The sequence below is a fragment of the Psammomys obesus genome, unplaced genomic scaffold (assembly GCF_907164565.1).
Source record: "Psammomys obesus unplaced genomic scaffold, mPsaObe1.curated_primary_1811, whole genome shotgun sequence".
In the NCBI taxonomy this organism is placed as follows: domain Eukaryota; kingdom Metazoa; phylum Chordata; class Mammalia; order Rodentia; family Muridae; genus Psammomys; species Psammomys obesus.
The window spans coordinates 26,718,064-26,736,600 of record NW_026585644.1 but is presented as its reverse complement, the minus strand read 5'-3'; the positions used below and the strand labels follow the sequence as shown (position 1 = coordinate 26,736,600).

The following is an 18,537-nucleotide window of genomic DNA, read 5'->3' as shown; positions in this document are numbered from 1 at the left end:
TTTCTATCCATCATCACCTAGAACAGATATCCACAATAGGATCCAAGCAGTCCTGATGAGACTTAACAAGCTACAGACAGATGACAATAGTGGAGAATTTATCCTCTCAGTGGACTAGGGGAAGGGGATGAGGGGAAGAGGAAGGGAGGGTGGAACTGGGGTAGCTGACGGAGGAGGTTTCAATCGGGATATATAATGAATAAGTTGTGAAGAAAAAAAATTAAACAAAAAAGCACTGCTGAAAACTAGGGATGTGTCCTTCGTTTTTTCTGTGTGGCAAGCCTTTTACCAATTCAAAATGAGAAATGTCACCTTGTCTTTAGCCATATACCAATTTTAACAGCGTCCATTTCTAAATAAATCCGCCGGGAGTTTCCGCTGTTAGTTTCTAATATGAATTGTCCAGGAACCCTCTTGGGGGAAAACTACATGTCCCAGGAAGCTCCGCGAGCACTAGCCATGCCGGCAGGAGGAGCCTCAGAGTCCTTTGCGCACAGGGCACCCTCCCCCCACCCCCACCCCCGACTCCGGAACTTGTGCTTTAGGCCCCTTGCACCGGCCCGGAAGGCTATGGCAGTGGCTACTGTGGCCACAGCGGTACTGGCCGTACTGGGTGGTGCGCTGTGGTTGGCGGCCCGGCGGTTTTCTGGTTCTAGAGGCCAGAGGCGGCAGAAAGACGAGGACCGGGGCTTCATGCACGGGAAGACAGTGCTGATCACGGGAGCAAACAGTGGCCTGGGCCGAGCCACGGCCGCCGAGCTGCTGCGCCTTGGGGCGCGGGTCATCATGGGATGTCGGGACCGCGCGCGAGCGGAGGAGGCGGCTTGTCAGCTCCGCCAGGAGCTCAGTCAGACTGGGGGTCCTGAACCCGACGCCACCGACGGCCAGCTGGTCGTCAAGGAGCTGGACCTCGCCTCTCTGCGCTCAGTGCGAGCCTTCTGTCAAGAACTCCTACAGGTGTGGGTCTAGTTGAGCCCAGCCACCCGCTGGGAGAGGCCCCCGAGGCCTGGTGTGACCTTGAGACTGGTCAGGACCAAGTAGGAAAGACACCTGCCTGCCTGGTACCCTGCTAGGAGGAGGGGCAGGTCTAAGAAAGAATTCCTGGGAGGTCCTCAGAAGAAGTGAATAAATAAGCCAGTGTCTGGACATTTCATTTTGTTAGGCGAGGACAGTTCAGGAATCACCACCTGATCTTTGAATTGTTTTTCCTGTGTCAGAAGTGAAATATGTGCCAAATCTTACTTGGTGTCACAAGGCCTGAGAGCACTGCCTGAGAAAAACTAGCCAAGAACTTGGGTTAGACCCTTTGAAAAAATTTTCTTTGTTTTTCTCATTTCCATTTCCTGGTTTTGTTTGTTTTTGTTTTGTCCTGCTGAAGTAGGAGGGAGTGTCACTTGCAGATAGACACCTTTGCATCATCCCTAACCAGACTGAATCCTGATTTCTAAAGAGAGTGGAACTTGGAATCCCATTAATGGTCTGAAGAAGGGACAGGAATAAAAATAAAGCCTAGCCTTATGGAAAGTTTGATGTATGCCAAGAGATGTGACAAGCACATTTTTAAATGAACAAATATTATTGCCTGTTGTCAGATCTTGGCTGTAACTCTTGTAAAGCAAGCATTAATATCTTTCATAATAGGGAACTGAGGCACAAGAAGGTCAAGCAACCTAACATGTCTATCTTTGGATTCTTTGCTTTAATCTCCTGCTTGTATTACTAGTGCTTGAAGGCTGAGGTGTGAGATTTCTTTGGTTATATGGTAAATGTTCCACTGAAGTAGAAAGGCTATGGCCAAGGTGATTTGCTCGTCAGGCACAGGGAGGGTGCTTGTTTCTGTTGGAATTTCTTGAATCAAAAGCAGAAGTTCTAAGTGGCTTTCTTTTTTTTTAATTATGTACTTAGACCAAAAGAAATATCAGGAGGTTAATTTGTTAGCAGTTAGATCTAAGAAGCCTAAATTTGTGTGTCCTCACAATTCCATAGTTGTCCAACAATACACATCATTCAAAAAGAAGTATTTAACCCTTATGTAGGAATTATTATTAATGGAACTGTGTACCTGTTGGTCACTGTTGTAATTGTTCCAACCTCCTGATCAGATTGGAGACAGCCATTATCATTCTTGATATATATAATATATATATTAGCTAAAAATATATAATATATAAAATATATATATAATATATAAAAGCTAATATATATATTAGCTTTTCACTTGCTTTCAAGACAGTAGCTGTTAATAACTGCTGGAAGCACAGCTACAGAAAAATTATCTCATCAGAAGAAAGAACATATTGAACCACTTGGAGCTGGTAGTTTTTTGAGATAAGTAGAGAGTAGCATTGTTTAGTTCAAAGTTTAAGCCATTCAACAGCATGTTCCTATTGTGTTCTGGGTCATCATGTTGTTTATTAAGGGCTAGGATAGATCAAAGAAGTAGGTATTTTGTTGTGTTGTTAGCATTTCATTTGATATAGTAGATCAAGTAGCAATATTTTCCCTGGGAGATTTTGATAATATGGAAGCAGATTATCTTGTCTCACTGATGTGTAAATAGGGTTGAGTGTGCTCATTCCTGAGTCCAATGCTGCTTTGGTGTCTTAAGGTAGAACCAGTAGAAAGGTCAGAACACAAGAAGTAATGAAATTGTGTTGTCCTAAATATTTACACTTTTGCTTGGCTCTGAAGTTCAGTGAGTAGAAGAGAAAAGAAATAGACATTTGACATTCTACTGTTTGGTATTCTTGGAATTTATGCCATTTATCTTCTAGAATTTAAAAAATAGTAAGTGATAGTCTTAACACAACCCAGCAAAGAATGATAGCTCAGAAATGATTAATTTTGGAAACCTTCCCAGAGGATTAGTAAAGATGAACACTCCTTTCTGTGAACTCACACCCTCTTTTTGAAGTTGCCTGTTGGAAAACATGAATGTTTTTTGACAGGTCAGAATGAGAAACAGTTAACCTGACAGGTAGACTTTGATAACAGTTGTGAACTTTAATACATTTTTCTTTCACTTGCACTTGGCAAAAAAACCAATAAGAGTTGAAATTTGACCTGAAATTAATTTAATCATAGGTCATCACCATGTCTTTACACCTGGAACATATTCTTCATTTCTTTTCCTCTGTCATCAGAAAAGACAGAGGAGCCAGGAAGGAGCCAAGGAAAACCAACTTAAATAATGTAAGGAATGAATAGGCTCTCTGTAAGAACAATACAATTTAGGACTTTACTTTGGGAAGATGTGGAGGCATATGATCAAAGTACTGAGCTGACTTTGTAGGTATTATAATTTGGAAGCCCTTTGTTGCTTATATTTCCTACAGGGAAGAAAGGACATTTCTGGAATCACAGTGAAGGTTAATGGTGTTTGTTGATGCTCTCTTATCTCCTGTCCTATTGTGAGACTTAGGTAATAGTCACTGTCTTGTCACTAATATCTTTGTCACCCACTCCATGATTTTATTAACTTTTCTCTGTAGATTTCTTCACAGTATTCTCTCTAGACCAAAGTTTGCATCTCTGACCTCTTTGTTCCAATTTTAGGGAACTGGCCCCAGTTATTCTGTCCATGTGGTGCCCTTTTACACTTAATAGAATTACAGACTAAAGCTTCTTAATTTACCATTGCTGGTGATAACAGTAAGGTGGGAGTCACAATACCAGGCATCTGCTGGTTATAGTCTCCCTGCTCACCCTGACTCAAGCTCTGTTTTAAACACTGCAATTATAAGGCCAGGTAGGTCATTAATTATAAGAATGGGCTTTGGAGTCTGTTTAGACTAATTCTGACATGTCTCTTAGGAGGTTGGTAACACTGACCATGTCACCTGGGTCTACCTTTATCTTAGAATATTATGGGAAGTAGATAAGGTTATTTGAGAAAGGGACCAAGCACGCCCGTTTAATAATGCAACATTTCTTTAAAAGTATGTATTTTTATATTTTGCAATGTTTTTAAGTTTATCATAGGGACTTACTATAAATTTGATATGATAACAGATTTAGCATGTTAACACCCAAACTGGTATTTTGTAGTTCAACTGAAATTCAGGGAAGACAGAATCATAGGATTCCCTCATCCCCAAATTTGCTATATTTGTTTTTTTTTTAAAGAAAATCCTTGATAATTATCATATAATAAACATCTGAGTGAACTGTGAGAGTATACATATTCATAATCATTAGCTTGTAAAAAGTGTGGATTGACAAATGTTTCAAATACCAGATACACAGGCTAAAACATGAGATTAGTTTTAGTCTCATTCTTTTTCTTGTTAGTGAGACTTACATGAATGAAAAGAGCTATGGAAACTCTGTGTTCATAATTCTGCATTCTCTTTCTGTTTTCAAAGGAGGAGCCCAGGTTAGACGTCCTCATCAATAATGCAGGGATTTTCCAGTGTCCATATATGAAGACTGAAGATGGGTTTGAGATGCAGTTTGGAGTGAACCATCTGGGCCACTTTTTACTCACCAATCTTCTACTTGGACTCCTCAAAAGTTCAGCTCCCAGCAGGATAGTAGTCGTTTCTTCCAAACTTTATAAATATGGAGACATCAACTTTGACGATTTGAACAGTGAACAAAGCTATAATAAAAGCTTCTGCTATAGTCGAAGCAAACTGGCTAACATTCTTTTCACCAGAGAACTAGCCCGTCGCTTAGAAGGAACAAATGTGACTGTCAATGTGCTGCATCCTGGTATTGTGCGGACAAACCTTGGGAGACACATACACATTCCACTGCTGGCCAGACCACTTTTTAATTTGGTATCATGGGCGTTTTTCAAAACTCCGCTAGAAGGTGCCCAGACCTCCATCTACTTAGCCTCTTCACCTGATGTAGAAGGTGTGTCGGGAAGGTACTTTGGAGATTGTAAGGAAGAAGAACTCTTGCCCAAAGCAAGGAATGAGTCAGTAGCAAGGAAACTGTGGGATATCAGTGAAGTGATGGTTGGCATTTTAAAATAGGGTAAACATAAGAGGGCTACTTAAAAGACTATCCATTACACCATTGGCAGAGAAGGGCATGTGCGCATGTGCTACTTAAAAACACTTGGTTTTTCAGAGATACTGCTGAGAGGTATACATGATGTTTGAAGGCCAGTGGAGTTATGTGGGGCTAATACAAAGTTCAGCAAAGATGTGTTAAATTTAGATCATAACCATAATGAAGAACTAAGTTCTGTTTTATTAAACACAATTGGGTAATCATAAATTATAAATGTAAAGATCCTGGAAATTTAAAAGATATCTTAAGAGGTTTTCAAAAATCCTTGAGTTTCAAAGCAAAAATGTTAAGAATTCTTACGGCAAATGCTTGTTTTGTGGAAATAATATGCCTAGTATATGCACGTAAATTAATCTCTTGTAATAAATGTATGATGCAGATTCTTCAGTGTATCTCTTTCGAAGTAGCTGAATGCATTCCTTTAGATTGTCCTCATTAGCCTTTGGTCTTGCTGGACCAGGTTCTTCCTGTCATATCTTGCTCTGAAAAGTTACACTTCTAAAACACCAACTATGAACTGGTATCCTATTGCACTACCAAACCTGTGATGGTTTTACATTTAACCATACAGTAAGCTTTCTTAGCCTCTTTTTTGTTGTTGTTCTTGTTTTGTTTTTTTGTTTTTTTTTTTTTTTTGGTTTTGTTTTTCTTTTCTAGCTGTAGAATCTTTTATTCAAAGAACTCAAATGTCAGTGCTGAGTATATAAATATTGTAGTGATACAAGGCTAGAATTCCCCAAAGGGACATTGTAGAATGTTGTAGTTGATAAATCATCCTTACTTAAACTTTAAGCTCTTTAATTCACACTGGAGATACTCCATGGACTATCCACATACTCAGTGTTGTTGGATAGAATGAATTCTATCCCAGCCCAATACAGTGGACTAGATATGTATAGTAGACTACCTAAAATATAATTTAAAAACGGATTTATAATCATATTTAAACAGGTAATTGTCTGATGACTATCTTCTTAGACTATCCATCCACATTGCCCAGCCCTGAATGTAGAAGAGCCACTCACACCCTTGCCTTTGGATCATCTCTTTGTATGTTCCTTCAGTCTGGAATACACTGTTATAAGGATACAAGCAACCTGTCTTGTGTCCATCAGGTGTACCTGTTGGCAGAAACATGTTTTGTCTGCTTTGTTTTTTCAGTTTTGGTAGCTTTGCTTAAAGAGCAGTAGGCTATTCACTCCAGGTCCAGTTAGACAATTTAAAAGAATTGTCCAAAGAAATGAAGTGATTTATTTTTTTCCCTCAGGAATAAGAGTAGCTGGCATGGAGTGAATAAATGGCAACAAAGAATGAAGCAGTGTTAGGCATAAAAATAACTGAGCCCAATAGGCATACTGTAGGCATCTGTGTTGTAACATTAGAAGTTGTAGCATCAGAAGTATCAGCTTAATAGCTTCAATTTTTTTTTTTGTCTTGACACCTCAGAATATCAGAGAAAACAATGAAAATACATAATGAGAGGCTGCTCCACTTAGTTTAATGGCCACTTGTGCAGAGCTAAGTCTTGTTATTTTTAAGAACATGCTGTACCTGGTACTGGTTTTTTTCCAGATTGGCACGATCTTAGATCACCCCAAAAATGTTTTCTTTTAGAGCACTGTCTTAATACAACAAATGGTTGTCTCATCACAGGTGTGTCTTTGAGGTGTAGTGGGCAGAACTACATTATGTTCTTTGAAATGAATTTTAGAAGGTTATTCTACAAAGAGACCTGCTGAGCTTGGAAATATGGGCAGAACATACATGAGAATGCAACTTGGAAAAGTGGAAGCTAATAAATCTGTCCTACACCTCGGCTTCATTAAAAAGGAGCTCCCTTTTTCATTTAATACCATCTTTTTCTGGCTGTGTTTTGATACCTGATGCTTTTCAGGGAATTTAGACCTTTTGAGCCTTTCAGAGTTCTTGTTTGTGGCACCACAGTAAAAAAGGATATATATTAATTTATCGTGGTGGGGAAAAATACTCATCTGCAAACACCAGTTATTATGGTAAAATGAGCTGCCATTTGGATGATGTCTTTCCCACTATTGTGGCTGATGGAATCAAGGACCAACAGCACCAGCCTGAGTAGGTACAACTTGAAGATTATTGCAGCTCTTTCTTTCTCCCGTAACTCACTTCTGATTATTCCACCTGGCAAAGGAATAAGGGAAACAGTTCTGTTACTTTGATCAGCAAAATACTGGTAGAGCAAGTCTGAGCCAGTTAATAAAATAAATGAGATGAAACCCATTTTTCCAACCTGATTCTTGATTTTGTTTGTTTAACTCACCCATTCAAGCAGTTTTGTCCTACAAGCAACACAATCACTGGCCTGCTGCTTCAACATCATCCACATTAATCTAGTGGAGCTCCTAGTTACCATCTAACTAGGAAAGGGATTTGATTTCCACCACATTGGATTTGATTAGTCACTTCCCAACTTAACTCTCCCAATAGTCATGGGAAATTACTTAACCTTCATAAAATATTTCCTAAATCTTGTGTTATAAATACTATCCGCTTTAAATTTTATTGTTGTGTATGAGGGAAAGTGCATATGCCTGAGACACAGCATACCTATATGAAGGTTGTAGAACAAGTTTGTGGAGTCAGCTCTATCCTTCCACCTTTCCCTTGATTCTGGCCATCAAACCCATGTTAGCAGGCATGCATAGCAAGCACTGAACTATTTTGGTGACTGGTCAATGAATGAATGTGACAGAGGAATTCAAGCATTTAGTAAAATGGTAACAGACATGCATCCACTTTTCTCTCAAAAATATGCCTAATTATGACATTAGTACTAATAAGAATCAATGATAGTCAGTCGTGGTTAGCTGAGCACACTTGATGGAAAGGAATCTAAGCCAAGAATTAGTAACCCATTTATGTAGAAAGGTAGATGTGCATATCTAAAATCTGGTGAGTCATTTCCAATTCATATTACATATTCTTACTGACTTTTTTATTTTCTCCAATATTATAAAATTGTAAAACCTCAGCTAGTCCAGAAGAATCTATTGTACTTCACCAACTATTGCCATCTTCCAAGGCGGGTACATTCACATACAGCCAATCTTCATGCAGCGGTTGTAATACTGTAACAACTCCTTCTACTGTATGAAGCTGCTTCTGTTTTTCTATATCATTTTTAATCTTGTATGATTATTTGCTTGAAGACCCAGGAGGTCTAAAGAGTATATTTTTAAATCTATCTCTAGCTATAAATTCTGGTGTGAGGAATAGCAGTTATCTGCCTCCAACTCCTTCCCTACACGAACCTGCTGGGCCTGGCTAGAGATCTAAGAAAAACTTATATTTGAATATTTAATTGATTCCAAATGTCCCAAGGAACACTAAAGAGAACATGTTACCAATCACCCCTCAGGAGCTGAGCCCCCACAGACAACTTCAGATGTTCACAAGGCTTCTCTGGACAATGGGGAGTTAAATTAGCCACAGGTCAACATGTAGGAAGGTAGTTAATTCCTAGAGGAAAGTTGGAAGGCATGCCCAGTTTTCTGCAGACAGAAAGGCAGAGGTTTTGCCAAGCCAGATGTTTAATCAAAGTAGAGTAGATTCACTCTTCAGCAACCACCATGTAAGGGTCTCACTGTAATTCCAGAAGCCCTATTCTTTCCGAGAAACACTCAGACTGATTCTCCTAGTCTGTGAAGGTGCTAGCTTAACAGACTTCTCTTTATCATCCTGGTGTGTCCAACCTTTAGACATTGCAAGAGTACTTTGTCAAAGTTCATGCTGGAAATCTGTAAAACTACATTACAAAAAGTACCCAAAAAGCTGTAATGTTTTAAGTGGGTTTATAATTTTGTGTTAGACCATGTTCATGGGTTTCTGGGAGCACTTGTGCCCCACATACTGCAGGGTGGACATGACTGTGGACCCTTTACTCCCTTTTGTCTTGTTATAACTAAGACAACGAAATTATGTGTCATTAACTTGCCCAATTAACAAATATTTGAATGTTCTTTATATGTTGGACATTGGCCTTGTGTCTGCTTCCAGGGGATGCAGGAGGGGACAGAGAAAAGCCAGCCAAAGCTATGTGTCCTTGTGTGCTTGTTAGCAGTGCTTGTTGCTAATCACAGTACAATTTAATAGTCATAACACAAATTAGTGAAATGTGAGGTCAAAGATAAGTGAAGTTCTATGAAACAGCCTGAGTGCTTTGCAAAAAGGAAATGAGGGCAGATCACTAGAATTGTTTTATATATTAATTACAGTTTAGTCACTTTGTATCCCACCTGTAGCCCCCTCCCTCATTTCATCCCAATCCCACCCTCCCTCCCTCATCTCCTTCCATTGCCCTCCCCAAGGCCACTGATAGGGGAGGTCCTCCTCCCCTTCCATCTGACCCTAGCTTATCAGGTCTCAGCAGGACTGGCTGCATTGTCCTCCTCTATGGCTTGGCAAGGCTGCTCCCCCCTCGGAGGGGGGGGGGGCTCAAAGAGCAGCCACTGAGTTCATGACTGTCATAGACAGTCCCTGTTCCCCTTACTAGGGAACCACTTGGATACTGAGCTGCCATGGGCTCACTGGAATTTTCTGAATAACGTTACAAACAACAGCCTGGCATTGGTAGAGCTCACCATTGATCCTAGCACTTGGGAGACAGAGGCCAGGAGATCTCTGTGAGTTCAAGGCCAGCTTGGTCTACAAAGAGAATTCTAGGAAAGCCAGGGCTATAACAGAGAGACACCCTGTCTCAAAAAAATAAACAAACAAAAAAGTTACAAACAACTATCTTTTACTAAAAATAAATGGTGTGAATACATGAAAGATTATCAGTACTCAGTCCCTTGCAAGTGACTTTAAACTACAACTCCATTTTCTCCTACTCATTTTTGCCTGTGTGTGTGGGTTTTTTTTTTAAATTTTCATTTGTTTAATTTGTAGGCAGACAAAACAATGGGCTTTATTATGGAATTTTTGTATGCACCCAGGGTTATACAGTGTTTCTGCTTTTATTTCTTCTACTGCATTGTTTGGTCATCTTTTAAAAAGACACAGAAATGGAAAATCATAGACAGCACTCCATAAGTGAACCTAGTGTAAGAAGACACAGTTCCAAGTGGATTTAAGCTCAAAGAGCAGCAAGGAGGGTGTTAAGCCCTTACTCTCAAATGAGATGATAGGCTAATTAACGGATGTGCTGTTTCAAGGTCCTGTAATAGCTTCATGGTGTAGATGACTCACCATTATGATTTCCTCCTTTCATAAGCCTTTTCATGTAACCAGCCAGTTTCAAGTTAGAGGGCTCCTACTGTGTAAAATACAGTAATTGCTGACATTTCAGAAGAATTTCAGTTTGGAGGGATTTGTAATAAATATTTTCTGTGCGTGATTTAGAATTTTCCAAAGACTTCTAAATTTTGGAATAACTTCATTTTTTCTTAATGTACCAACGGGCTGAATTGATTATCTGATATAATCAGTGTGGTTCAAACGTGTTTTTGCAGCTGCAGCTTCAGATTTTATTTCATTATCAGCTTTGCCTCTCCCTCATTTAAAAAGTGCCTACTAATTATGTCAAATAGCAAAGTTCCTGAATACTTAAGATTTATTGTTTTAACACGTCATCTTGCACTCAGAAGTTGCTTGTGTTATGTATCTTGTGTTACAGTGCCATTGCCAATCTTTGAGTTTGTTTGAAAACATCAAATAAGATATTCATTCATTCATTGAGAAATTAAACTTGCAGTAAAAATATTTGTAGCTGTTTTGTGGTTATTACAGCACACAGGTCTAAGTAATTACCTAATCATTAGCAGAATAAAATGGGAAAACTTTCTAACACCATGAAACTAGTAAGATGAATAAGTTAAATGTTTTGTGATAAACAGATTAAATAGATGCAGAGATTTTATCTGTATAGACCTGCATACATGTTGGTCTTTTCACTGTATCTGGAAGTTGTAAAGTTGTATGTATGGTTTGAAGAAATGCTGGGCTCTATCATTATTAGTTTGTTCAAAAAAAAATGCAAAACTAGTTTCTGCCACCAAGCCATGAAAGCACAGGAAATGGCTTCACGTAGTAAGTGTCCAGGTCTAAGCAATCTGTTGACAGAAGGGGATTCTACCCAAGGGTTTCCCGTTAATGTAATCAAACACTTCTGAGCCTTAGCCCAGCAAGATCAGGTCCACCCACCTCCGAGTTTATCTTTAGCTCATCTGGAAGAGTTTATTTTAAACACTGAACATTGTTTGCTGCTGTTGAAATGAAAGTGAGAGAGTTACAAGCTTTATTCCACTGCCATCTGGCAGATTTACTGATGGATCGGGTTCTTTAATCCATGTATCCCCGTGTGTGGGAGCTATTGTCTTTGTGTTGATCATGCAGCTGGCTTGGCTGAACTTTCAAACGCTCACACAAAGCCATCCTATAGATAAATGAACTCAGGGTTGTTCTAAGAGTCACTACGGCATTTTGGAGAAAGTGTGGATGTATATTATTTTTATTCTTCTGTGAATACACATTTTTTTGCTCTATGTCTCACCAGCAAACTGGGAAAGAATATGACTGTATTTGGGTATTTTAGAAAAAAAAAAAAAACTAATTGAAAAACTAAAAAAACCTGACTGTGTTTGAATAAGAAAAGTGTGTAGCAGAGTTGAAATGAAGGGAGTAATAGTCAAATAAGTGCTCTTTGCAGTGAGAATTTTTCTGGCTATTTGTTCATAATCATTCTTTATATGATGTAGGCTTGTTCAGTGATACACACATATTATATGTGCTTACAGTCTAGTAATATCCAGAATTCCAAGCAGTACCTTACACCAGGCAGCTTATAAACAACTCTAGGGCACGTTCACAAATGTAAATGTACATTAGAAATATGACATTACATGCAGATGGGTAAGAGAGCTGAGCAAGTAAGGACATTTACTGATAACGCGGATGGCCTGGGGTTATCCCTCAAACCCACAGCATGGAGAGAACACATTCCCTCAAGTTCTTCTCTGACTTCCACACGATTGCCATGTCTTGCGTGTACAAACACAAATAAATAAGTTAAGTTAAGGCATTGTATGCAAACAACAGGCTTTGAGGAAGATGGACTATCTTGTGTGTTCATATCTAAAGTTTGTAGGCACATGGTCAGACAAATAGAACCTGAAACATTTAGGTATAATCAATTGGTATTCATTTTAATTCTCATCTAAAATAACTTTGTGCTATTTCTTTGGGTCTTTCTTTTCCTTTTTGTCTTGTCCTATTCTAAATTGTTTTCATTTATCTTATCATTATTATATATTATTAAGTGTTTATTTTATAGCCTAATGAGAAAAAGAAAGGGTGTAAATATGCATGGGTGAGCAAGTAGGGACGATATGGTAGGAGTTGGGAAAGGGAAACTATAACCAGAATATATTATATGGAAAATATTTTTCTATTAATAAATAAATTGGATTTTTTTAAATTTTTTCAAAAATTTGTTTTTAAGAACAAAAGTCAGGGATGGGACAAGACGGTGGTACCTAACACACAGGGTATCTGAACAGCAGCTCAGCCTGAGAGCAGGGTGACTGACCAGCAGGCTGTACCGTGGCCCCCAAGACCCCGATATCTGTGTTTCTCAGGTGAGAGAATCCACGGGGATACTTGAAGGTCCATCTTCAGGCCACCTGGCTAATACCGGAAAAATTTCCCCGGGCTCCCTCCCGCCTAGCACTGCCACAGGCCAATCTGCCAATACCTTCCTGGGCCCAGCAGTAGCTCTCTGAGATCTGACCCTGCAACCCTAGGCCACTCGCCCAAACTCACCATCCCATATATTCCTGGGACTGGCAGCGGGGGGCGGAGGGGAAGGCCTCCCAACCTGCAGCCTTAGACCACATGTCCAAACCCACGGGGACACTCAGTGAGGCAGCTCACGTGTCACTTGGCTCTGACCCCGTAGCCCTAGGCCACCCACCAGCCCAAACACACCGTCTGTGGATACCTTCCAGGACAGGCAGGGGTGGGCACGTGTGTTTCTGATCCCTCAGCCTTAGGCCACTCACCTCCCAAGCCCGCTTTCTGGGGCTATCTTCCTGGAACCAGAGTAGGGCAGCTCTGACCCGGGGTGCTCACTCTGACTGCCAGTGGGGTGAATACTTTGCTGTACTGCGGGTGAGACTCCAAACTTGGGTACCCACTCTCACAGTCCTGTGGACACCTTCTGGGTACGAGAGGATCCTGTTTCCAAACCCAGGAGATCATACTCAGTATCCTGGGAGATCACACTCATCATCCTGTGGACACCTTCCTGGTCGAAGCAGCTAGTGGAGTTTACTCTCACAACCCAGTGGAGGGGATACATTCTGGTACTGTGGGGGAGATGTGGCTCCATTCTGCCTACTCCCCTCCTGCCTGGTTCACCCAGATGAGAATCAGCCAGCACAGCACAGAAAGTGAACACAGAAGAGCTGAGCTAGGTTTGGGTTCTGGGTTCCATTCCCTACCATCTAAGGGAAGCCTGAGGGACACTGGAGAAGCTCTAGGCAAAAAGATCTACATACCAGTGCCTCAGCAGCCTGGCTCACATAGGCCAGAATCAGTGAGCCCAGTACAAGCAGAGAACCCAGTGCAGCTGAGCTAGGCACATGACCCAAGTTCCATTGTCCTCCTCCCCAAGAAGGCCTATGGGGCATTGAAGCATCTCTAGACATGGAGATCTTTGTGAATGTTCCCCTGTACCCTAGCACACCTGGGTCGAAAACAACTAGGCCAGCATAGCCAGTGAACCCAGCAGAGCTGAGCCATGCCTGAAACCAAAAATCCCATCCTCTACCTTCTTAAGGAAGCCTGTGGGACTCTGGAGCAGCTCTAGACCTAGAGACCTTTCCACCTGTGACCCAGCTACCTGGGTCAAAAACAGTGAGCCAGCAGAGACAGTGAATCCAGGAGAGACTACTCAAGACTCCAGTCAGGTGGATCCAGTCTGCAGTACAGGTTCCAAGAATAGTCAGTCAAGGCTACAGACAACCAGATGGCTAAAGGCCCAGGTAAGAATACAGGCAATAAAAACCAGGACATTATGGTTCACCACAACCTCCAAAAAAATCAATGGCTATTCTATTACAGCTGAAACACAGGAAAATGATCTTAAATCTATAATTATGCAGATATTAGAAGCATATAAAGAGGAAATGATCAGAAAAAATAGAGGCCATCATGGAAAGACAGGAATCCACATTCAAACAGATTAAGGAAATGGTGCAAGATATGAAAACAGAATCAACAAAGAAACAAAAAGCAGAGAAAACCATGGAGTTGGAGAACTTAGAAAAGGGATCAGGTAAGTATCACCACCAGATGATACAGGAGATGGAAGAGAGCATCTCAGGCACTGAAAATACAATTGCAGAGATCAATACATTTCTCAAAGATAAAATAAAATAAAATTACAAATACAAAACATCCAAGAAATCAAGGACACCATGAAAAGACAAAACCTAAGAATACTAGGAATAGATGAAAAAGAATATTCCAAGCTCCATGGCCCAGAAAATATTTTCCAGAAAATCATAGAAATTCAAGAAAATTTCCTCAACCTTAAGAAAGAGATGCCCATAAACATATAAGAGGCCTACAGAACACCAAATAGACTAGAACAGATAATAATCCCACCACAAAATAACAAAAAAGCTAAATCTGTACAACAAAGAAAAAATATTAAAAGGGGCAAGGGAAAAAGGTCAAGTAATATATAAAGGCAAATCTATCAGAATCACACCAGACTGCTCACCAGAGACTATGAAAACCAGAAGGGTCTGGACACATATCATGCAGAAGCTTAGAGATCACAGATGCCAACTCAAACTACTATTTCCAGCAAAACTTTCAATCAAAATAGATGGAGAAAACAAAATATTCCATGACATAACTCAATTTAAACAATACGTACACAGCAATCCAACCCTACAGAAGATACAAGAAGGAAAACTTCAACCCAATGAGATCAACCACATCCAAGAAAATACAGGATAAAAACACCATCACATCAAAAAAAGCAGAAGAAAACAAACACCCAAACACCCAATCACCACCAACTCCACAATAAAAGGAGCTGACAATCATTGGTCAATAATATCTATTAACATCAATAGTCTCAACTCTCCAATAAAAAGACACAGACTGACAGGTTGGTTGCAGAAATAGGACCCAACATTCTGCTGCATTCAAGAAGCACAGCTCTGCAACGAAGATAAACACTACCTCAGAGTAAAGGGCTGGAAAAAGGTTTTCAAAACAAACTGACACAAGAAGGAAGCTGGAGTAGCCATCCTAATATCTAATAAAATAGACTTTCAACCAAAACTAATCAAAAGGGTTAGAGAGGCACACTTCACTCTCATCAAAGGAAAAATTCACCAGGAGGATATCACAATCCTGAACCTCTATGCACCAAACACAAGGGCCCTGCATTTGTCTAAGAAACATTATTAAAGCTTAAATCACACATTGATCCCAATACCTTAATAGTGGGACACTTCAACACCCCACTTTCACCAAGGGATAGATCATTGAGACAGAAGCTAAACAGGGAAATAATAACACTAACAGAGGTCGTAAATCAAATGGACCTAATAGATGTCTACAGAACCTTTCACCGAAACACAAAAGAGTACACCTTCTTCTTAACATCTCAGGGAACCTTCTCCAAAATTGACCATATAGTTGGACACAAAGCAAGCTTTAACAGATACACGAAGATTGAAATAATCCCTTGTATCATATCAAGCCACTATGATTTAAAACTAGACCTCAACAATAACAGAAATAACAAAAAGCCAATACATACCTGGTAACTGAACAATTCTCTACTCAATGACACCTGGTCAGAGAGGAAATAAAGAAAGTAATTAAAGACTTCCTAAAACTTAATGAAAATGAAGGTACAACTTACCCTAACTTATGTGACACAATGAAAGCAGTAATAAGAGGAAATTTCATAGAACTAAGTGCCTTCAGAAAAAAATTTGAGGCATCTCACACAAGCAACTTACTGGCTAACCTGAAAGCACTAGAAAAAAAAATGAAGAAGCAGACACACCCAAGAGGAGTAGAGGCTGGAAATAATCAAACTCAGGTTTGAAATCAATACATTAGAAACAAAGAGAACAATTCAAAGAATCAAGCACTGGTTCTTTGAGAAAATCAACAAGATAGACAAAACCTTAGCCAAACTAACTAAAAGGCAGAGGGACACTGTCCAAATCAACAAAATCAGAAATGAAAAGGGGGATATAACAACAGACACTGAGGCAATCCAAAGAATCATTAGGTCCTACTTCAAAAGATTATATGCAACAAAAATTGAAAATGTAAATGAAATGGACAATTTTTTAATTGATTCCATTTACGAAACCTGAATCAAGATCAGGTAAATAAAATAAATAGTCCTATATCCCCTAAGGAAATAGAAGCTGTTATCAAAATCTTTCTTCAAAACAAACAAACAAAAATACAGGGCCAGACAGTTTCAGTGCAGAATTCTACCAGACCTTCAAATAAGAGCTAACACCGGTACTCTTCAAATTATTCTACAAAATAGAAACAGAGGAATATTACTAAACTCAGTCTATTAGGCCACAGTCACATTTGTACCTAAACCACATAAAGACCCTACAAAGAAAGAGAACTTCAGACCAATCTTGCTTATGAACATTGATGCAAAAATACTCAATAAAATACTCGCAAATAGAATCCAAGAAGACATTAAAGATATTATCCAGCACGACCAAGTAGGCTTCATCCCAGGCATACAGGGATGGTTCAACATATAAAAAGCCATCAAAGGACACTGTCATCAGAACAAAATGACAGCCTACAGCCTGGGAAGAGATATTCACCAACCCTCCAGCTGACAGAGGGCTAATATTTAGAATATATACAAAGAACTGAAGAAGTTAAACAGCAACAAACCAAGTAATCCAATTAAAAAATTGGGTACAGTGCTAAACAGAGAATTCTCAACAGAGGAATATCAAATGGCAGAGAAACACTTAAGGAAATGTTCAATGTCCTTAGTCATTCAGGAAATGCAAATCAAAATGACCCTAAAGATTTCACCTCACACCCTTCACAATGGCTAAGATAAACAAATTCAAGGGATGATGCATGCTGGAGAGGATGTGGAGAACGGGGAACCCTCCTCTATTGCTGATGGAAATGTAACCTTGTACAAGTACTTTGGAAATAATTTTGGTGCTTCCTCAGAAAATTGGAAATAGTGCTACCTCAAGATCCAGCTATACCACTCCTAGGAATATACCCAAAAGATGCACCACCATTCAATAAGGACATTTGCTCAACCACGTTTGTAGCTCTATTCATAATAACCAGAATCTGGAAACAACCTAGATGTCCCTCAATGGAGAAATGAATACAGAAAGTGTGGTACATTTCACAATGGAATACTACTCAGCAATTAAAAACAAGGAAATCATGAAATTTGCAGGTAAATAGATGGAACTAGAAAAGATCATCCTGAGTAAGGTAATCCAGAAGCAGAAAGACACATATGATATATACTCAATTATAAGTGTATATTAACCATATAATATAAGATAAATATACTAAAATCTATAACACTAAAGAAGCTAAACAACAAGGAGGACTTTAGGGAAGATGCTTAATCCTCATTCAGAAGGGCAAATGGAATAAACATCAGAAGTAGGAGAAAACAAGGAACAGGACAGGAGCCTTCCACAGAGGACATCTGAAAGACTCTACCAATCAGGGTATTGAAGGAGATACTCAAATTTATAACCAAACTTTGGACATAGTTCCAGAATCCTTATGGAAGAAAAGGGAGATAGAAAGACCTGGAGGGTACAGGGACTCCACAAGGAGAACAACAGAGCCAAAATACCTGAGCCCAGAGGTCCTGCAGAGACTGATACTCCAAACAATGACCATGCATGGAGAGAACTTAGACTCACCGTTCAAAGGAAGCCCATTGACTGCTCAGTTTCCTAGTGGGTTCGCTAGTAAGGGGTAGACAGGGGCTGTCTCTGACATGCACTCAGTGGCAGGCTCTCTTATCACCTCCCCCTGGGGAACGCAGCCTTACCAGGCCCCAGAGGAAGATGAAACAGCCAGCCTTGATGAGACCTGATGAGCTAGGGTCAGATAGAAGGGGAGGAGGCCCTCCCCTATCAAGGGACTAGGGAAAGGACATAGAGAGAGAAGAGGGATGATGGGTGGGACTGGGAGGTTACAAGGGAGGGGGTGCAACAGGATACAAAGTGAATAAATTGCAATAAATAAATACACATTTTTTAAAGTTAAATTTTAAAAAAAGAACAAAAGTCAGGGGATGTCATTCAGTCAGTAGAGAAAACTTACCCAGCATGTGTGAAGCCCTAGGTTCTCTCTCCAGCCCCACATAAACTGGTATGGCAGTGTGCCAATGGTCCCAGCATTCCAGAGGTGGAGTTGGGATAATCAGAGGCCTGATAAACTGACTACTTTCTCACAGCTCCTTTCCATCTAAGA

The 18,537-nt window shown here is 39.9% G+C and overlaps 1 protein-coding gene across 1 annotated transcript; it reads left to right on the top strand.

The window, feature by feature from the left end:
* Positions 1-526: 526 nt before the first annotated feature.
* Rdh14 (retinol dehydrogenase 14) lies at positions 527-5,402 on the top strand. The gene is made up of 2 exons (XM_055625756.1): positions 527-957; positions 4,365-5,402. Exons 1-2 carry the CDS (start codon positions 571-573, stop codon positions 4,980-4,982), a joined length of 1,005 nt encoding a protein of 334 aa, XP_055481731.1. The 5' UTR covers positions 527-570; the 3' UTR covers positions 4,983-5,402.
* Positions 5,403-18,537: the final 13,135 nt, after the last annotated feature.